The 22740-nt window shown below is 39.4% G+C and overlaps 2 protein-coding genes across 3 annotated transcripts in view; both read left to right on the plus strand.

The window, feature by feature from the left end:
- Positions 1-2199: 2199 nt before the first annotated feature.
- gpc6a (glypican 6a) overlaps positions 2200-22740 on the plus strand; it is a 180285-nt gene continuing 159744 nt past the window's right edge. For both annotated transcript variants that reach the window (XM_086289758.1, XM_086289766.1), the window contains exon 1: positions 2200-2750. In XM_086289758.1, the coding sequence (XP_086145884.1) occupies positions 2591-2750 (160 nt within the window). In that variant the 5' untranslated portion in view covers positions 2200-2590. The remainder of the gene's footprint in view (positions 2751-22740) is intronic.
- LOC147339139 (N-lysine methyltransferase KMT5A-like) lies at positions 14358-22369 on the plus strand. The gene is made up of 9 exons (XM_086297420.1): positions 14358-15088; positions 16243-16405; positions 16493-16685; positions 18584-18628; positions 19331-19375; positions 20080-20124; positions 20827-20871; positions 21574-21651; positions 22358-22369. Exons 1-9 carry the CDS (start codon positions 14980-14982, stop codon positions 22367-22369), a joined length of 735 nt encoding a protein of 244 aa, XP_086153546.1. The 5' UTR covers positions 14358-14979.

Genomic DNA, 22740 nt, shown 5'->3' on the forward strand with positions numbered 1-22740 from the left:
GGGCGAGAGAGTGAGAGAGAGAGAGAGAGAGAGAGAGAGAGAGAGAGAGAGAGAGAGAGAGAGAGACAACAGCTCTCACAGGGCTGTTATGCCTGTGGATGTTACAGCTATAGATACTGTAATCATCTACTAATTTAGGTAACAGAGATTAGCTAAAAGCTAGCTCTCATTTAGACCCATTCCCCTGTATCTGCCAATGAGCCTGCTGGGTATTTTGACCAACATATAGAGATTAAGAGCATGATGACATACACCGACCTATAGGAGGAGGTCCATCAGCTGTTAAAAACATCTGGATGTTCAGTCATGTACGACTGTACAGATTTTACTCTGTATTTGCTTCAGTTAAAAGACTTTTAGGCAGAAATTGATGCTCCTTATTTTACTGTGAATGCTTGGCTGACCTCTGCAGACTATGGTTAAAGTTCACCCTAGTTCAGTTTTTCCCTTCAAATTTGCACATTTAATAATTTCTGCAGTAGCTAATGTAGTATCGTGTTATTCTGTAAAATATCAAAGTGCCTGACTAACATCCAAATCTGACCTGCTCAGTATTTAATCATTACCAGCATTAGCTGAGTACACAGCAATTCCATTGGCCTGCAGGCTAATCTGACACACCTTCATTCCAGTATCAACAAAAATTCAATAAAGCTTGATTATTTACAGGATGTTTATTACTCAGGATTATTGTGTTATGTAACTTCAAGGGACGTGCAACGGATTCAGAGCAAAGGTGTGGATAAAGGGAGCTGATTTCAAATGAGCTGAGAAATATATCCGCAACTGAATATTTATCTTCAAACCAGACTAATAGTTTTAAATGATCAGTCCTTACTACAACTGAAGTCTGAAATATTTTTAAGACCATGCATTTTGTATTTGCAAGAAAAAATGTGCCAGCCTGTTACTGAAAGATACTGGGCTGCCCTGTTGCTTCAGGGCGCAAAGATCCTAATAATCTAATATTAAAAATGAGGTAGACTTTTCACTGGGGCAGATGGGTCTTTCTGTACATCCTGAAGCGATAATCAAACATCGCAGAGAGCATCCCTTAGTATTCACAGTCTGAAATGATGAGTCCATCTACATTGCTTAGTAAATGCATAATTTCATGTTGCATTAGCCCCAAACGAATTAAGACACGATCATTCTCTCAAATTTTTATGCTTTCTATGGTCTAGTGCAACCCTGCTTTCCTGGTTTTCTCCTTTACATTTCACAGCCCTGAGTTATGTCTAATTGCACGTATGCGGTGTATTTTAAAGCTGATTTTAACAAGCAAGCAGCTCCCGAAACACAAAAACACACCGAGGGAGTGTTTATACTGAATATTATGAGATTCACTCTACTTTTTTTTTGTTTTTTACTCTCAGGAGGAAATATTTCACAATATAACGAGATACTTTTCCTCGCAGATTTTCTTCATTATAACTGTAAAACTTTTCCCTCCTCGTCTAACAAAGTTACCTCATTGTTAAAATATGTTGGAAATCACTTTGATGCTATAGTGTGATAAGTCAGCTCAATGTTGCCATTTGTGGGTAGTGCATTTAAATTGGGTCAAATCATCTTCGTGAATATAAGACAGACAAACAGTCCTGACTTAAAGCATCATCTTAAACTAAGGGAAAAAAAGGTTAGAGATAAAATGTGTGATGTGCTCTATTATATATTTGACAAATGTTGTGGCTGTTTGTGCCACTAGTATTTGTTTTGTTGCCTGAAACATTGCATTTCATGAATACTTGGTATACCATTAACCAAAGGTCGTGTTGGGGTTATGTGTCCAGGAAATTACAGTAAGTTAACGCGCAGTCCTCTGAGGTGCTCCAAACAGGATTTGGTGCGTTACAAATGTTCATAGCTGCTAAGATCATATTGTGCCTTATCTTTTCGATGAGTTTTCTAGCCTTCCTTCTTATTACTCCCATCGATTGGATTCATTAAAAGACACGGAATGGTCACAGAGGGTTCTTCTATTTCGTGCGCCAACATCAGATTGATGACATTAAAAGGAAATAACCTCAAGTGTGTGGCCAGTGTGTCGTTGTACTCCGCCCACACTCCCCGCGTCTCCAACATGTGTCTCCACTCTAATGTGCGATAGTGTGCGTTACCGAGAATGCATAAATGGCAGAGGACAGTACGCGCCCCTGGATGTGAGCTGCTGAAGTCGCAGCCACTCCACTCCATGTTTTGCCCTGCCCTGTGCGCTCTGCTCGCTGTGCAGCGTGCGTCTCCGTTGCATTTCGCTTTCCTCACACTGACATAAACACGGGGCAGCGGTGTGTGCGTGCGCTGGAGAAGTTGTTGGCACACTGAGCACCAGGTATCTTCTTCACGAGGATTTTGTTCAAACTGGGACCGATCTGACTCGTTGGCTATTTCTTTTCTTTTTCGAGGTGAAAATGAGGTGGAAGCACCAGCATCTAAAGTGAGGAGTCTCTCTCCCTCTCTCTCTTTTAAAAAAATGAAAATCTGAACGCGCAGACTGGAGAAATCGTTCAATCAGGCTTTGTTTTTTGGGATTTCTCTTATTCTATCGGATCTCTTATTTCTCTGTGAAACATTATCAAGGATTTCACTGATGTATGCGATGTGGAGACTGCAAGTCGCCTTATGTACTCTGTCGGTGCTGTCCCTGTCATCCGGTGGTGAAAGCAAAGCGCGGAGCTGTAGCGAGGTTAGACAAGCTTATAACGCGAAAGGATTCAGCCTCGTCAATGTACCTCATCAGGAAATATCAGGTAGGCGAAACTGACAAATCAACGAGGCGTTTGGCCCCCTTCACCACGTGTCACGTCTCGTTTCTTCCCCTTAAATCAAACAATTTTGCAATAATCTCTGTGATCTCCCTCAGACCTTTAACCATTTAATATGTCCCGTCACTAACATGCTGCATTTCAACCCCGCTTTTAATAGCGGATTCATGTAGAGTCCTCCGCGGTTTCATGAAAAGTATCAGCCTTTTCTCCTAATATATTCCATGAGGTTGACTTTGTCCAAGCTTTCATCTGAACTTATTCGTCGGTATTTGAAAAGTGTTCAGTGGATGCCATTGCGACTGAATCGGTCTATATCTATATATCCTCTCTCTCTCTCTGTGTCTTTTTTTTTTAATTTGCTCTTTGAAGGTCCTCTCCATTTCCAACTTGCTCAGTGGTGAATCACATTGAGCTGCCTTTCATTTCTTATCCACAATCAAACAGACACCAGGAGTGAGCCGCATGCGTAAAAGCATTAGTCATGTTGCTCTTTATGTAAAAATCTCAACGTGTAGTTTCATCGCCTATGTGTGTGTGTGTGTGTGTGTGTGTGTGTGTGTTTTTACATTTTATGAACCAATTTAAATATTTGGTTAATGCACAAACACTTAACTTCATTGACAATTAAAGGCAGGTTTTCCTCTCCTTAAAGAGTTGGCGGAGGTGACAGTAAGAATCAAAGTAACAGTGAGACTCATATGTGAGTGCATCATGTGTAATCTGCTGAAAGACACATTTGAGATTCCCTCATGTCTGTAAATCGGAGCAAGTAAAGGACTGACTTTGGAACAGTGACACTAGAACATACCTTTGGAAAGTGTCTGCATACCTGTTGCTCATATTCAACAGAAGATGATCATGGAGCTTGTTGTGTTGGATTTGGCTAAATAGTGAGTAGTGTTTGCCAGCAGGGGGCTGTATGCACCCAACATGAAATAGTTCTTATGCTGTGGATTTTATTTGGTTTAGATATTCCTCAAGGCTACAGCTTAGGTTTTAATTCATGCTCTTTGGTACTGCTAAGATATGGGGTTTTATTATCTCTTGTGTAGTGGTAATCACATTTATGGTTAAAGCAAGAAAAGAGATTAGTCAGTAAACATAGCCTGCTTCATGAGAGGGAAGAGGAGAGGCAGAGAGTCCTGAAGTTAATCCCTCTATTGCCTCTTACAGACAAAACGGAAATGCTGTATTGGTAATTGGCAGTGTCATCTCATAATGATCACAGAGCCCTCTTATATGGTCTTAACATGGTTTTGGCATGATGGGGAATATGATGGCTTTGTTAATGACTGAATGTGTGTTTAAATCTTAGCCAGCGTCTGTATCTTGCATGTGTGAACGTGTATTAGAAATTTATCGTATTTCATAGTTAGAACTAAATGAGTCCAGGGGTGCATGGTGATTTCTGATGTCTTTGTCTTTCCTTTTTTGATGGTTTGTGATTAAACTTAGGGTGTGCAAAAAAATAAAATAGCACTAAAATACTTTGGCATTGCAAGGATGCTCGAGTGAACTGCGGTTCAAAGCTTAAGTTCATGTTCAAAGTTTTTTTTTTTTTGGTTGACAGCTCTTAAAGGACTAAATTTTCTTGGCATTTGACCACATGTTAAAGTCAAAGACTGTTGGTTTTATTATAGAGCAAGATGTTTTGAGGGCCTGTGACCAAGTCCTTGTTGCATTTTTTGCAAAGCCAGTACTCTACGTGTAATTGGATTGTTTTTGTCTCCAAATAACCTTTGCATAAATACAACAGCCTCCGGAGAAGGGATAGTAGAAAGCACTCAATTATGCTTAATTAGCTATGCCAATACAAACGTGTGGTAAGCAGCATGAGCAGCGTTAGCGCTCATCCCTCCATCATTTGCTATGTCATGCTACTGCTATGCCTCTAGATACAAAACACACAGGTTTATTATTTCTGCAGAGGTGGCTTCCTCAGGTTCTAAGCTCCCATTTGCATAAGCGAATTATTTTGACAGCTTTCTGCCACTGACAAGCTGAGCTGCATTATTTCAGAGGTGACAAACCCACATGTTTATCTGTTATGAAATATAACAGGGTGATAATTATTGAATCTACACTTTTAGCTTTATTTTAATTAGTATTAAACAATTAATCATAATGAAATGAAGAGGAACAAAGATTGAAAAAACAGACCTTTCCGTTGGTTATTTATTTGTGTTTGTTGATTGAATTCTAAGTGGAAGCTCTCTTCCACCCACACAGTGTTACCTACAGTAAAGAAAGAGTCTGAATGAGTCTCATGGGCTGTGGGGTCATAAAACTTATCCAGAAAGTAAAGAACCCGGTAAACCTTCAGTGCAACAGAGAGACCTCAAATTAATGTTCCATGGATTTACAGCTGACTGATACATCATTTTTAAAAATCTGTAACCAGTTGAAAAAAATTGCTTTTGTACTTGCCATGTATTTCATAACTAACTTTTACATTTTTTAATGGTACAAGGGCTTCCGGTAATAATGGTTACGAATTTTAACTGTGATATAAAATCAGCACATTTGGTGGAAACTATCCTGCTGCTTTTTGGACAATCACATTTACTGAACTGTGAACAGATGTAATATATATATATATATATAGATAGATAGATAGATAGATAGATAGATAGATAGATAGATAGATAGATAGATAGATAGATAGATAGATAGATATTGCCATAAGTATTCACTCGTCTGCCTTCACACACACATATGAACTTCAGTGACATCCATTTTTTAACCGATAAGGTTTAATATGATATGTTGGCCCACCCTTTGCTGCTGTTCTGAGAAGGTTTTCCATGAAGTTTAGGAGTGTTCACAGGGCATTTGGACTGTTTTTTCAGAAATGCTTTTGTGAGACACTAATGTTGAACGAGATGCTGCCTCACAGTCAAATTCACAATTTCATCCCAAAAGTGTTCTATCGAGTTCGAGTCAGGACTCTGTGTAGGCCGCCAAGTTCTTTAACACCAAACTCTCTAATCCATGGATCTTACTTTGTGCGCTGGTGTTGGAACAGGAAGGGCCCATACCCAAGTTCTTCCTACAGAGTTGTGCACATGAAATTGTCCAACATGCCTTGGTTTCCTAAGCTGGAACCAAACTGCCAAGCCCAACTCCTGAAAAACAGCGCCACATCATTACCCACCTCCCCTCCACCAAACTTTACACTTGGCACAGTGCAGTCAGACAAACTCGTCCGCCCACCAGAAGTAGAAGTGTAATTCATAACTCCAAAGCACACTTCTCCACTGCTCTTGAGTCCAGTGGCACCGCTGTAATGAAGCATTGTGCTTGGTGATGTCAGGCTTGGATGCAGCTGCTTGGAAACCCATTCCACAAAGCTCTCTACACGCTGTTCTTGACATAATCTGAAGGCTACATGAGGTTTAGATGTCTGTAGTGACTGACTCTGCAAGAAGTTGGTGACCTCTGCACACTGTGCTCCTTAGTGTGCTGCTTCTCTCTAATTTTTTTAGTTGACTTTTTTCAGTCTTTATTATATAGATGCAGTGAAGAGTGACAGGAAAGTGGAGAGAGAGAGAGACATGAAGACATGCAGGCAAAGGGCCGGATTCAAACCTGGGCTGGCCGCTCTCAGCTATACAGCGTATGATCGCCTGCTCATCTCAGGGAGCTAAACCGGCACCCGACTGCTCCGTGATTATACGTTACATACCACTTTGTGGCTGAGTTGCTGTTTGTTCTCAATCACTTCCTCTCTGTTATAATACCAATAACACTTGACTTTGAAACATTTAGCAAAAGAAGTACACAAGTGACAATTTGTGCTATACATATACATATATATATGTGTGTGTGTGTGTGTGTGTGTGTGTGTGTGTGTGTGTGTGTGTGTGTGTACTTGTTTTCATGACATCTTAGGACAATTTTATGATAACACACTCACAAAATGAGGACGCTCAGAAAAATGAGGACATTTTTGAGGTCCTCATTTTTCTGAGCCTTCTAAAGTGTTCTAGAGGCTCCCAACATGCTCCCAAACCAAAAATCTCGGAAGTCCTGAAACATCACAATTTTATGAAAAAGTGTGTTTAAGTGTGTTTAGCGTTTTTGCTCACTTTCAGTTTCACCGCCTACTGGCCAGTTTTGGAACTTAACACACTTTAAACACACTTTCAGTGACGTCACTCTGCGAGTCCTCATATTGTAGGTGTGTCAGACACAATAACACATTTGACCCAGGTTATACCCTTCTGGGGCTTAGCGGACACATGCGTGGACAGCACCTTTTAGCTCTTATGTCCACAGTCGTATTCAATGTTGAAATGGAGGTGAAATTTATTTGAAACATTCGTGGAATAGTAACAGATGAATTTTGAGGCTTCTGAAAATTGTTCGTTCAAACCTTGCCAATTAAACAATCATTCTAACACACATCAAAATCTTTTCACATTTTTATACATATTAAGGTGAACTCTAAACAAGGGTAACAACAGTTAAATCAGGCAAATCTTGACAAAAATGAAGGTCTTTAGGTTCAGTTATCAGTGCCTGCACAGCTTGGTTTCTTTTGTTGTTGACAAAATGTATCGAAATATAAAGTTTCAACATTTGTCTAATTATATTACTATTAATTAATGAGTCTTACTTCTCAAGATCAATGCACAAATTGTCTGACCTTCACTATGCAGAATGATGTGTGTGCAGATTTTGACCCTTGAAGAGTTTATATTAATCTGAATTAATATAATTGCATCTGCAATCCGCAGTTGAACTTGGAGATTCCTGCCGCTGTCATCTGATTCAGTATGATCATCAGGCTCAGTCTCGACTCTGTGTATCTACAAGAATTGATGAAAAAAGTCAACACTTTATTAATTATATTTTAAATTCAACTTACCTTATACTTTTTACAATATGGTATAAAATGCATATTGTTTCTTTAAAAACTAATAACACACTATTAAAAACTGCAGAATGCACAATTCCAGCTTCATTTAGTAATTCAATTAGTAAATAAAAGTGAGTAATTAAGTCACTTAATTAACTAAGCAACTGTAAATGTCACAGTATACAGAAGTACAATTCAATTTCAATTCAATTTTATTTATATAGCACCAAATCACAAAAAAAGTCGCCTCAAGGCGCTTCATAGGTACAGAGAAAAACCCAACAATCATACTGTATGACCCCCTATGAGCAAGCGCTTTGGCAACAGTGGAAAGGAAAAACTCCCTTTTAACAGGAAGAAACCTCTGGCAGAACCAGGCTCAGGGAGGGGCGGCCATCTGTTGCGACTGGTTGGGGTGAGAGAAGGAAAACAGGATGAAAGACATGCTGTGGAAGAGAGACAGAGGTTAATAACAGATATGATTCAATGCAGAGAGGTCTATTAACACATACTGAGTTATAAAGGTGACTGGAAAGGAAAAACTCAATGCATCATGGGAATCCCCGGCTGCCTACGTCTATTGCAGCATAACTAAGGGAGGATTCATGGTCACCTGGTCCAGCCCTAACTATATGCTTCAGCTAAAAGGAACGTTTTAAGCCTAATCTTGAAAGTAGAGATAGTGTCTGTCTCCCAAATCCAAACTGGAAGCTGGTTCCACAGAAAAGGGGCCTGAAAACTGAAGGCTCTGCCTCCCATTCTACTTTTAAATACTCTAGGAACAACAAGTAGGCCTGCAGAGTGAGAGCGAAGTGCTCTAATAGGGTGATATGGTACTACAAGGTCATTAAGATAAGATGGGGCCTGGTTATTTAAGACCTTGTATGTGAGGAGTAGAATTTTGAATTTAATTCTGGATTTAACAGGAAGCCAATGAAGGGAAGCCAAAACAGGAGAAATCTGCTCTCTCTTTCTAGTCCCTGTCAGTACTCTTGCTGCAGCATTTTGGATTAGCTGAAGGCTTTTCAGGGAGTTTTTAGGACATTCTGATAATAATGAATTACAGTAGTCCAGCCTGGAAGTAATAAATGCATGAACTAGTTTTTCAGCGTCACTAAGAGACAGGATATTTCTAACTTTAGAGATGTTGCACAAATGAAAGAAAGCAGGCTTACATATTTGTTTAATATGTGCATTGAAGGACATGTCTTGGTCAAAAATGACTCCAAGGTTCCTCACAGTATAACTGGAGGCCAAGGTAATGCCATCCAGGGTAAGAATCTGCTTAGATACCATATTTCTAAGATTTTCAGGGCCGAGTACAATAACCTCAGTTTGATCTGAATTAAGAAGCAGAAAGTTAGCGGCCATCCAGGTCTTTATGTCTTTAAGACATTCCTGCACTTTAACTAATTGGTGTGTGTTATCTGGCTTCATGGACAGAGCTGCGTGTCATCTGCATAGCAGTGTAAATGTATGCTATGTCTTCTAATGATACTGCCTAGGGGAAGCATGTATAATGTAAACAGAATTGGTCCTAGCACTGAACCCTGTGGAACTCCATAATTGACCTTAGTGGGTGAAGAGGACTCTCCATTTACATGAACAAATTGTAGTCTATTAGATAGATATGATACAAACCACTGGAGTGCAGTACCTGTAATACCTACAGCATGCTCTAATCGCTCTAATAGGATATTATGGTCAACAGTATCGAACGCTGCACTAAGGCCTAGCAGGACAAGCACAGAGATGAGTCCACTGTCAGAGGCCATAAGAAGATCATTTGTAACCTTCACTAAAGCTGTTTCTGTGCTGTGATAAGCTCTGAAACCTGACTGAAACTCTTCAAATAAACCATTCCTCTGCAGATGATCTGTTAGCTGTTTGACAACTACTCTTTCAAGGATTTTTGATATGAAAGGAAGGTTGGAGATTGGCCTATAATTAGCTAAGACTGCTGGGTCTAGAGATGGCTTTTTGAGTAAAGGTTTAACTACAGCCAGCTTGAAGGCCTGTGGTACATAGCCGATTATTAGAGATAGGTTGATCATATTTAAGATTGAAGCATTAATTAATGGCAGGACTTCTTTGAGCAGTTTTGTAGGAATGGGGTCTAAAAGACACGGAGGTTTGGAGGAAATAATTATAGAAGTTAACTCAGAAAGATCAATTGGAGAAAAAGAGTAACTTAACATCAACGGTACTAAAAGTAGCTGTAGATAATATTACATCTGTGGGATGATTATTGGTAATTTTTTCTCTAATGATAAGAATTTTATTTGTGAAGAAGTTCATGAAGTCATTACTAGTTAACGATGGTTGGCTCAAAAGTGCTCTGATTGTTTGTCAGCCTGGCTACAGTGCTGAAGAGAAACCTGGGGTTGTTCTTATTTTCTTCAATCAGTGATGAATAGTAAGATGTTCTGGCTTTGGGGGGGCTTTCTTATAAATCAGCAAAATATTTCTCCAATTATGATGATCCTCTAAATTTGTGACACGCCATTTCCTCTCCAGCTTACGAGTCATCTGCTTTAGGCTACGTGTTTGAGAATTATACCACAGAGTCAGGTACTTCTGATCTGAAACCTTAGTTTTCACAGGAGCTACAGTATCCAGAGTCATATGTAGTGAGGAGGTAAAATTATTATTAACAAGATAATTGACCTCTGTTGGGGTAGCGTTCAGATAGCTGCTCTGCTCTGTGTTGGTACAGGTCATTGAAGATGATAACAGTGGGTGGATTACATTCTTAAACATAGTTACAGCGCTTTCAGAAAGACATCTGTGATAAAGTCTACTCTCCACTGCTGTGTAATCAATTATTGTAAATGTAAATGTTATCAGGAAATGATCAGACAGGAGAGGGTTTTCAGGAAACACTGTTAAATGTTCAGTTTCTATGCCATATGTTAAAAACAAGATCTAGAGTGTGATTAAAGTGGTGGGTGGGTTCTTTTACATTTTGAGAGAAGCCAATTGAGTCTAATAACAGATTAAATGCCATGTTGAGGCTGTCATTCTTAGCATCTACATGGATGTTAAAATCACCCACAATAATTATTTTATTTGAGCTGAGCACTAAATCAGATAAAAAGTCTGAGAAATCAGAGAGAAACTCTGTGTAAGGCCCAGGTGGACAATAGATGATAACAAATAAGACTGGTTTCTAAAATTTTTCAGCTGGGGTGGACAATGTTAAGCATCAGGCTTTCAAATGAATTAAAAGTCTGTCTTGGTCTTTCATTAATTAATAGGCTGGTGTGAAAAATTGCTGCCACACCGCCCCCTCGGCCTGTGCTTCGAGGTTTCTGGTAGTTAGAATGACTCGGGGGTGTTGATTCATTTAAACTAACATAATCATCCTGCTACAACCAGGTTTCTGTAAGGCAAATCGATTGTTCTTTCTTTGTAATTGTTTATGTTTAAGTTGTTTGTTGCTGGTTTTTATTTTGTTTTTCGTCTGTTTGGGAGCTGACACAGTCTCAAAGGAGATGGTTTTTTTTGGGGGGGGGGGGGGGGGGGGGGTAACAGGAGAAGAGAAGCTGCAGAGAGGCGTGTAAGACTGCAACTCTGCTTCCTGGTCCCAACTCTGGATAGTCATATTATGGGGGGTTTAATTAATTTGTCCATATTTCTAGAAATGAGAGCTGCTCCATCCAAAGTGGGATGGATGCCGTCTCTCCTTACAAGACCAGGTTTCCTTCAGAAGGTTTGCCAATTATCTATGAAGCCCACATCGTTTCTGGGACACCACTCAGACAGCCAGCAATTTAAGGAGAACATGCGGCTAAACATGTCACTCCTGGTCTGATTGGGGAGGGGACCAGAGAAAACTACAGAGTCCGACATTGTTTTGGCAAAGTTACACACCGATTCAATATTGATTTTAGTGACCTCCGATTGGCGTAACCGGGTGTCATTACTGCCGACGTGAATTATGATTTTACTGAATTTACGTTTACCCTTAGCCAGCAGTTTTAAATTTCCTTCAATGTCGCCTGCTCTGGCCCCTGGAAGACAATTGACTATGGTTGCCGGTGTCTCTAGCTTCACATGTCTGAGAACAGAATTACCAGAGTTTGACCCCCGACGGGTGTGTCGCCGAGTGGGGAAAAACGGTTAGACATATGTATGAATTTGAGGAGTGGAACCAAAATGCAGACACAAAGGAACGTGAAAGAAAATTTGAATATTAACAGAAAGCAAGCCGTTTATTAATCTCTACTTTTAAGATTAGGCTTCAAACTTTCCTTTTTGCTAAAGCATATAGTTAGGGCTGGATCAGATGACCCTGGATCCTCCCTTAGTTGTGCTGCAGTAGATGTAGGCTGCCAGGGGATTCCCATGAAGCACTGAGTTTTTTCCTTTCCAGTCACCTTTCTCACTCACTGTGTGTTAATAGACCTCTCTGCACTGAATCATACTTGTTATTAATCCACAGCATGTCTTTGTCCTGTCTTCCTTTTCTCACCCCAACTAGTCACAGCAGATGCCCGCCGCTCCCTGAGCCTGGTTCTGCCAGAGGTTTCTTCCTGTTAAAAGGGAGTTTTTCCTTCCCACTGTCGCCAAAGCGCTTGCTCATAGGTGGTCCTATGATTGTTGGGTTTTTCCTCTGTATCTATTATTGTGCAATCTACTGTACAATATAAAGCGCCTTCAGGCGATTGTTGTTGTGATTTGGCGCTATATAAATAAAATTTAATTTAATTAAAAGATTACAAAACAGAAGGCAGAGGTGAAGATAAACAATAACCTAACCTGGGGAAAATATTTTTTATTAAAAAAAAACAAAACAAAAAAACCATGAAACCTGACATGGATACAAAGATACCTGGAACATGGAAACGTGGCACCAAAGACAACAGATGACCTGACACTGAACAAATTAGGACAGGACTTACAGTGGCTTGCAAAAGTATTCGGCCCCCTTTAACTTTCCCACATTTTGTCACATTACAGCCACAAACATGAATCAATTTTATTGGAATTCCACGTGAAAGACCAATACAAAGTGGTGTACACGTGAGAAGTGGAACGAAAATCATACATGATTCCAAACATTTTTTACAAATAAATAACTGAAAAGTGGGGTGTGCGCAATTATTCAGCCCCCTGAGTCAATACTTTGTAGAACCACCTTTTGCTGCAATTGGATTCCATTAAAATTGATTTGTGTCGCGGCTGGGAAGGCGAGCCGTGTGGTGTGGAGGAAGGAGGACCCGAGATGCAAGCAGTGGATGAAAATGCTAGTGAAGTTTATTTACAAGGTGTAGTGGCAAACAAGCAGTGGGGCATGACAAATAACTGAAGACACCTAAACTGGGAAGAACTAAAATAACAGACCTGGGAGCATACGACAAAGGGCTGAGAGGCCGAGACGACGACCAGCAGGACACCGAGTAACACAGACTGACACGGAGGAACACAGACAAACCGGCAACAGGCAGGAGAACACACAGGGCTTAAATACACACACCAGTAATCAGGGGATGAGAGACAGGAGGGCAATACGGCTGGGAGGAATCAGAGCTGACGGGACAGGGGAAACGTAAAGTGAACACACTCACATCAGACAGAGACCTTCACAATAAAACAGGAAACTCAGACACGGGGAACCAAACAAGACACAGAACTAAACAGACAGATTCACAAACAGACGGGGTGACACCATAGACAGAGACACAGACTCAGAGGCAGACCAAATATAAGACATAGAACTCAAACAATAATAATAATCATCATCATAATAATAAACTAGAAAATGATAATAAACTAAAAGCGCTAGGTCACCGACCCAGGACCATGACAATTTGTGTTTGTGGCAGTAATGTGACAAAATGTGGAAAAGAGGGACGAATACTTTTGCAAGCCACTGTAAGTACACAGAGAGATAATGAGGGGATGAGGAACAGCTGGGACAAGGGGAAACAAAACTAGACTCATTGCATATAGGACAAGGACTTTCCCAATAAAACAGACATCACAAGGGTAATCTAATAAACAAATGAACTTAGCAAACCTAAAGAACTTATAAACAAACATCGACATCCAAACAAACTAAAACTTAAAACGCTGGGTCAACAGACCCAGGAAAGTGACAGTAAAATCATTTATTATATACATTATACTTATTTTCTTAAATTGCTTATCTATTATCTGTATTTTCACTTGGGGGTCTAGGGGTGCTGCTCTTCTTTTCATGACAAATTAGGACATGTTTATGATAACACACTGACAATATCAGGACAATTTTGGCCTTACTCTATCAGTGAACAGCATGCCCATGCTAACTTAAACTAGACCAGCAAGCTAACCCCATGTGTATTAAGTGTTACTTCAGAATAGGAACCAAACAAATTAACGGAACGAAATTAACTGTAACAGCAGTTTGCAAAACATTGTGACAGTTCTCAAGTGTTCCTACCTCAAATACAGCACGTGTTGCTGTGTTTTTGTTGTTAAATGGACGAGGAGAGACCGTGGCTGGTGAGAGGATGCAGCATTTCGTCAGTGGAGCATAGAACGACGTCTCTGATTGGTCAACAAGTGAGTAAAGATGCATCTGATTGTTCGAAAGCCTCAACCAAAGAGCTGCTGGTCACGCCAAGATACAATCTCGCCGGAGCTCTGCGTGAACGGCACATCCGGGACCTTCAGCACTCAGGAGAGATTTATCTTGACGTATGTATTTACCTTTGATATCCATGATTTCACGCACGCTTCGAGGTAAAGTTGTATGTTTAACAAGCTAATTAATGTTAGCTAAATGGAATGGAAACAACACACAATCGATTTGAATAAAGTTAAAATGGTGCATGATGATAAATGGTAATAAATATACTTTAGCTTTATCTTCAGCAACAGATATTAGAAGTTAAATTTAATTGTTTTTAAATTTCCACTGGAGTTAAAGGGCCTGCGGCCCTCTCTGCATCTGCAACTGCAGAGACAGTCAGTCTAAGCTCTTTTTAAGTGTAGGCTACTGCAACACGCATTTTATTTCAAGATATGTTTTCTGGGATTTCAATGATAATATTAATGTTTTCCTGTTTAGCACAAATCAATGACATTAGTGTTTCAGTAATGGTAGTAAAGTGCACAGTTTACAGTATTTGTCCGTGTATTGGCATGTTAAAATTATTCGTGAAGGTAATTTAATGTCACATTACATTTGCAAAGTGTTTGCACTGGTATATTAGTCTGATTAGCAAATGCATTGTGATTTAAGGCAGAAAAATACTATTTAAAATACCATGTAAAGAAAGTACTGGTTGGTTTTGTCTTGCTGACTTTTCGTCATTTTCTCATGAAGATGTGTACAGGTTGAGCAGATTGAGAGTGAAGAACATGTCAAAAAGAAGACTCAGACTTCGTCCTGAAGCAGAGGCTGCTCACTTTATTTTATCTGGAAGTGACAAGACTTGTTTAAAGGCCCAATGGATCAATGACTATAAAGGTATGTTATATGTTGTTCCTTATGGCTATTGCATGAATATTACCAGAGCTGCAACTAATGTTTATTATAATATTTAATAATATTGTCATGGCCCTGCGACCATGACTCGGTGACTTTGTGTTTATGTTCTTTATTGTTATTACTTTCATTATTATTCATGGCTGTTTTGGGATGGTTTGTGTTTGGGATTTTAGACACTGGGTTCTGGGTTTGTGCTCCCTCTGTTGGTCCCTGGTGTTAGTGTTCCCCTGTCTCATCAGGTTAATCAGGTCCAGCTGTGTCTCCCACCTGTGTGTGACTTCCCAGTGTCTCTCTGTGTATTTATAGTGTGTGTTTGCCTCTGTTCCTCGTCGCGTCGTCTGTGTTCATACCTGGTGTAATCCTCTGCGTGCTCTCCCTGCTGTTCTCCCTTCATGTTCAGGTTTCCCACTCCTCTGTGTAGTTTATCCCAGTTTAGTTTCGTCCTTAGTTCTGTTTGCCATCTCCACTTTGTGTTTGATATTATCAATAAATCACCCTCACACCTGAATAAGTGCTGCGTTTTGGGTCCTCCTTCCACTCTCCACACGGCCGCTGCCCCGGACCGTGACAAATATATAACAATTGCTTCAGTTTCCCTGAGGGAACCTCCCAAAGCTAGCTAGCTATCTATCTATCATCTAGATTAAAAAATGTTTTATATTTTCATGTATTTGAAATTTGTTGCCAACTATTTTAATAATTGTTTTTTTTATTATTAGCATTTATTTATTGTATCAACTCATTTGTTGCAGCCCTGAACGTAAGCATCTAGATCAGGGGTGCCCAATCCCGGTCCTCGAGAGCTACCGTCCTGCAGCTTTTAGATGCATCCTTGTTCCCACACACCTGAATCAAATGGTTTGATCTCTTCAGCATGCCATCATGTTTGGCAAAGGCCTGATAACAAGCCATTCATTTGATTCAGGTGTGTGGGAACAAGGATGCATCTAAAAGCTGCAGGACAGTAGCTCTCGAGGACCGGGATTGGGCACCCCTGATCTAGATGTTCCCCTCACAATTAAAACATTTTGTGATTGTTTGTTCTGCATATGTTTTGTCAGTGGCTGATCAGCTGCAGTAAACCTGATTTGGATTGTATTACTTAACGCTACTTATTGAACATCTTGTATTAGGACGTGGTGTATTTGCCTCTGAACCAATTGAAAAGGGATCCTTTGTGGTCGAGTACCGTGGGGAGCTTATCTCAGAACATGAACGGGACAAGCGGCAGAAAAAGTACACAGAAAAGCAAACTGCTTTCCTATTTGATTTTAAATGGAAAAATAGCACATGGTGGTAAGTAAAGGCATATACAATATCAGTTGTTCTTTACAACATTATGTTTTTAGTGAACAAAACATATGTTCTTTTCTTCACTTTTAGCATTGATGCCTCCCGTGAAGACGACTCACTTGGCCGGCTGGTTAATGATGACCACAAGTACCCAAACTGCAAGATGAAACAGCTGGCAGTCCAGGATAAACCTCATCTCTGCTTGTTTGCTATTGAAAATATCCAAGCGGAGAGTGAAATCACCTATGACTATGGAGAATCTATGTGGCCATGGCGAGCTCTGGTAAGTAAATCCTCTTCATAGATTGTGCAGTACAGGGAATGTTAAATATTAGTAGATGAAAAGATAGATATTATTCTAGTTATGAAGACCAGAGTAGATCAGTGCAGGGTTTTATTGACAAAATTTGATATTTTTGTCCTTTTACAGATGTTTTTGTCCATTTAACCTGAAGCTGATCAGTTTACATGATTGGATTTCTGGGGAAATAGATGGCTTTACATCAGTGTTGGGTTTAGAGCTTTTATTGCCAACAGCAGGACAAGTTAGAAGTCAGGAACATGAACTCTACATGTGTTCAGTCGTCATGTCCTCATATTGTTTCAAGCTGTGAAGAACATGAGTGTGTTTCAGAATATATATATCTTTGCAGCAGTTACGATAATAATGTGCTGTTTGCACGATGAGCACTGCTGCTCTTTCTCAGCAAGAGCCTCCCCGAAATTGACCGTGCGCTTTGTGTTGTCCGTGCGCGCGTCTGTGCATTTCGTGGCGTCTGTGCAGAAATGACTCGCAAGACAAGGCTGCAAACTATTCTCACAGACTTCAAATGTGCACTTGAATCCAAGAAGATAGAAAAGGATCTCTCTCTGTCTCTCCCCCAGCTCTGCTGACTTGCCACTGAGAGAGTAACAACTGCCCCTCCCCCCTCTGCTCTGCAAACAGGTGGCTGTTTTTGCACCCCTCCCCCCTCTGCTCTGCAAACACGTGGCTGCTTTTGCACCCCTCCACTCACTTGCTCAGAGCCAGTGTGTGCAAAGTGGAGCAACATAACACTGACAGAGGTTCAGAGAAGGGAAAAAAAACAAAAAACGGAGCAGGCTGCCGTTGTTCACTTCAAGAAGGCGGCTCTATAGGCTGTTTTGTTTGCGACCGACACACAGTATAAATATATTCTCAATCACATTCACACCACTCTGTTATATCAGTTCCACTACATCAAGACTATTTTATGGTGGTGAGCTGTTTTATTGTCATGTATTTTGCATAGTAAGATAACCATGTCCTGCATTCAAAACCACTGAAAATGTCTATGGTGGTGCTGTACCTAATATTTTGCTCATTTGATCCAAAACCTATTTTTCCTTTATTTTGAAGGCTGAGGCTTAGATCCATTAGGTATTCACGAGAAAGGCATCATCACATGTCAGGATTACAGTATATCGAAAATATGTGATTATAATGGGAGTCAATGGGACCCAAAATGGTACGAGGAACACAGGAGGTAACACTTATGTGAATCTCCTTTGCTATATACCACACCATAGAGGGGATCATTGAATTTTAAAAATAATCCTAAAATGCACCTCATGGCCAAGTTTCATGCAACTAGTCTTTAAAATGATTGATATATTGAGAATCAAAAATCCAAAGGGTCCCTATTTTGACTTAAACCCTCCGAGGGTTTTAAAGCATCAATTTGGTCTTTATTCCAATTAAATTTAATATTTTTGTCCTTTTACACATGTTTTTGTCCATTTAACCTGAAGCTGATCAGTTTACATGATTGGATTTCTGGGGAAATAGATGGCTTTACATCAGTGTTGGGTTTAGAGCTTTTATTGACAACAGCAGGACAAGTTAGAAGTCAGGAACATGAACTCTACATGTGTTCAGTCGTCATGTCCTCATATTGTTTCAAGCTGTGAAGAACATGAGTGTGTTTCAGAATACGTCCTCATATGGTTGGACCAACAACTCTAGTGTGTGTGTGTTACACTGTCCTCATATTGTTGGGTAGCAGAACTGTACTGTGTTAAGTTTCTATAGAATCTGGCATAAGGAAGTCAGATCCTTCTGTAATAATGTTCACTGAAACAAGTATGATCTGTAGTTAATGAGCTAGTCAGCATTTGTAGTACAGAATGTTTCTGACATTATATTGTTGTCTTTTGTTGCAGACACCAAGTGTTGAGACCCTGTCCCAACCTCCTACAGACCAAGAAGTGAGTGACAAATCCACTTCATTCCTCCAACAGGTTACGCATAAATTTTTGTATTTGGAATCAAGTATATGAGTCAGTTGGGCCTAGTGCATAAATGAAATGCACTTTGATTGTATTAAAACAATCAGTTTGAGTGAAAGTTTCCCAAAATCAACATTAGCATTAGGAGAAGGAAATTGGCTATACCAGTTGTTAGTCCAAACTTTCCCTTTAAAGCATCAATTTGGTCTTTATTCCAATTAAATTTAATATTTTTGTCCTTTTACACATGTTTTTGTCCATTTAACCTGAAGCTGATCAGTTTACATGATTGGATTTCTGGGGAAATAGATGGCTTTACATCAGTGTTGGGTTTAGAGCTTTTATTGACAACAGCAGGACACGTTAGAAGTCAGGAACATGAACTCTACATGTGTTCAGTCGTCATGTCCTCATATTGTTTCAAGCTGTGAAGAACATGAGTGTGTTTCAGAATACGTCCTCATATGGTTGGACCAACAACTCTAGTGTGTGTGTTACACTGTCCTCATATTGTTGGGTAGCAGAACTGTACTGTGTTAAGTTTCTATAGAATCTGGCATAAGGAAGTCAGATCCTTCTGTAATAATGTTCACTGAAACAAGTATGATCTGTAGTTAATGAGCTAGTCAGCATTTGTAGTACAGAATGTTTCTGACATTATATTGTTGTCTTTTGTTGCAGACACCAAGTGTTGAGACCCTGTCCCAACCTCCTACAGACCAAGAAGTGAGTGACAAATCCACTTCATTCCTCCAACAGGTTACGCATAAATTTTTGTATTTGGAATCAAGTATATGAGTCAGTTGGGCCTAGTGCATAAATGAAATGCACTTTGATTGTATTAAAACAATCAGTTTGAGTGAAAGTTTCCCAAAATCAACATTAGCATTAGGAGAAGGAAATTGGCTATACCAGTTGTTAGTCCAAACTTTCCCTTTAAAGCATCAATTTGGTCTTTATTCCAATTAAATTTAATATTTTTGTCCTTTTACACATGTTTTTGTCCATTTAACCTGAAGCTGATCAGTTTACATGATTGGATTTCTGGGGAAATAGATGGCTTTACATCAGTGTTGGGTTTAGAGCTTTTATTGACAACAGCAGGACAAGTTAGAAGTCAGGAACATGAACTCTACATGTGTTCAGTCGTCATGTCCTCATATTGTTTCAAGCTGTGAAGAACATGAGTGTGTTTCAGAATACGTCCTCATATGGTTGGACCAACAACTCTAGTGTGTGTGTGTTACACTGTCCTCATATTGTTGGGTAGCAGAACTGTACTGTGTTAAGTTTCTATAGAATCTGGCATAAGGAAGTCAGATCCTTCTGTAATAATGTTCACTGAAACAAGTATGATCTGTAGTTAATGAGCTAGTCAGCATTTGTAGTACAGAATGTTTCTGACATTATATTGTTGTCTTTTGTTGCAGACACCAAGTGTTGAGACCCTGTCCCAACCTCCTACAGACCAAGAAGTGAGTGACAAATCCACTTCATTCCTCCAACAGGTTACGCATAAATTTTTGTATTTGGAATCAAGTATATGAGTCAGTTGGGCCTAGTGCATAAATGAAATGCACTTTGATTGTATTAAAACAATCAGTTTGAGTGAAAGTTTCCCAAAATCAACATTAGCATTAGGAGAAGGAAATTGGCTATACCAGTTGTTAGTCCAAACTTTCCCTTTAAAGCATCAATTTGGTCTTTATTCCAATTAAATTTAATATTTTTGTCCTTTTACACATGTTTTTGTCCATTTAACCTGAAGCTGATCAGTTTACATGATTGGATTTCTGGGGAAATAGATGGCTTTACATCAGTGTTGGGTTTAGAGCTTTTATTGACAACAGCAGGACACGTTAGAAGTCAGGAACATGAACTCTACATGTGTTCAGTCGTCATGTCCTCATATTGTTTCAAGCTGTGAAGAACATGAGTGTGTTTCAGAATACGTCCTCATATGGTTGGACCAACAACTCTAGTGTGTGTGTTACACTGTCCTCATATTGTTGGGTAGCAGACCTGTACTGTGTTAAGTTTCTATAGAATCTGGCATAAGGAAGTCAGATCCTTCTGTAATAATGTTCACTGAAACAAGTATGATCTGTAGTTAATGAGCTAGTCAGCATTTGTAGTACAGAATGTTTCTGACATTATATTGTTGTCTTTTGTTGCAGACACCAAGTGTTGAGACCCTGTCCCAACCTCCTACAGACCAAGAAGTGAGTGACAAATCCACTTCATTCCTCCAACAGGTTACGCATAAATTTTTGTATTTGGAATCAAGTATATGAGTCAGTTGGGCCTAGTGCATAAATGAAATGCACTTTGATTGTATTAAAACAATCAGTTTGAGTGAAAGTTTCCCAAAATCAACATTAGCATTAGGAGAAGGAAATTGGCTATACCAGTTGTTAGTCCAAACTTTCCCTTTAAAGCATCAATTTGGTCTTTATTCCAATTAAATTTAATATTTTTGTCCTTTTACGCATGTTTTTGTCCATTTAACCTGAAGCTGATCGGTTTACATGATTGGATTTCTGGGGAAATAGATGGCTTTACATCAGTGTTGGGTTTAGAGCTTTTATTGACAACAGCAGGACAAGTTAGAAGTCAGGAACATGAACTCTACATGTGTTCAGTCGTCATGTCCTCATATTGTTTCAAGCTGTGAAGAACATGAGTGTGTTTCAGAATACGTCCTCATATGGTTGGACCAACAACTCTAGTGTGTGTGTTACACTGTCCTCATATTGTTGGGTAGCAGAACTGTACTGTGTTAAGTTTCTATAGAATCTGGCATAAGGAAGTCAGATCCTTCTGTAATAATGTTCACTGAAACAAGTATGATCTGTAGTTAATGAGCTAGTCAGCATTTGTAGTACAGAATGTTTCTGACATTATATTGTTGTCTTTTGTTGCAGACACCAAGTGTTGAGACCCTGTCCCAACCTCCTACAGACCAAGAAGTGAGTGACAAATCCACTTCATTCCTCCAACAGGTTACGCATAAATTTTTGTATTTGGAATCAAGTATATGAGTCAGTTGGGCCTAGTGCATAAATGAAATGCACTTTGATTGTATTAAAACAATCAGTTTGAGTGAAAGTTTCCCAAAATCAACATTAGCATTAGGAGAAGGAAATTGGCTATACCAGTTGTTAGTCCAAACTTTCCCTTTAAAGCATCAATTTGGTCTTTATTCCAATTAAATTTAATATTTTTGTCCTTTTACACATGTTTTTGTCCATTTAACCTGAAGCTGATCAGTTTACATGATTGGATTTCTGGGGAAATAGATGGCTTTACATCAGTGTTGGGTGTAGAGCTTTTATTGACAACAGCAGGACAAGTTGGAAGTCAGGAACATGAACTCTACATGTGTTCAGTCGTCATGTCCTCATATTGTTTCAAGCTGTGAAGAACATGAGTGTGTTTCAGAATACGTCCTCATATGGTTGGACCAACAACTCTAGTGTGTGTGTTACACTGTCCTCATATTGTTGGGTAGCAGAACTGTACTGTGTTAAGTTTCTATAGAATCTGGCATAAGGAAGTCAGATCCTTCTGTAATAATGTTCACTGAAACAAGTATGATCTGTAGTTAATGAGCTAGTCAGCATTTGTAGTACAGAATGTTTCTGACATTATATTGTTGTCTTTTGTTGCAGACACCAAGTGTTGAGACCCTGTCCCAACCTCCTACAGACCAAGAAGTGAGTAACAAATCCACTTCATTCCTCCAACAGGTTACGCATAAATTTTTGTATTTGGAATCAAGTATATGAGTCAGTTGGGCCTAGTGCATAAATGAAATGCACTTTGATTGTATTAAAACAATCAGTTTGAGTGAAAGTTTCCCAAAATCAACATTAGCATTAGGAGAAGGAAATTGGCTATACCAGTTGTTAGTCCAAACTTTCCCTTTAAAGCATCAATTTGGTCTTTATTCCAATTAAATTTAATATTTTTGTCCTTTTACACATGTTTTTGTCCATTTAACCTGAAGCTGATCAGTTTACATGATTGGATTTCTGGGGAAATAGATGGCTTTACATCAGTGTTGGGTTTAGAGCTTTTATTGACAACAG

This window comes from Aulonocara sp. 'chitande type north' Nkhata Bay, linkage group LG1 (assembly GCF_057382095.1).
Source record: "Aulonocara sp. 'chitande type north' Nkhata Bay isolate Kocher_YH1m ecotype deep benthic linkage group LG1, A_spYH_male_GT1.1, whole genome shotgun sequence".
Lineage (NCBI taxonomy): Eukaryota > Metazoa > Chordata > Actinopteri > Cichliformes > Cichlidae > Aulonocara > Aulonocara sp. 'chitande type north' Nkhata Bay.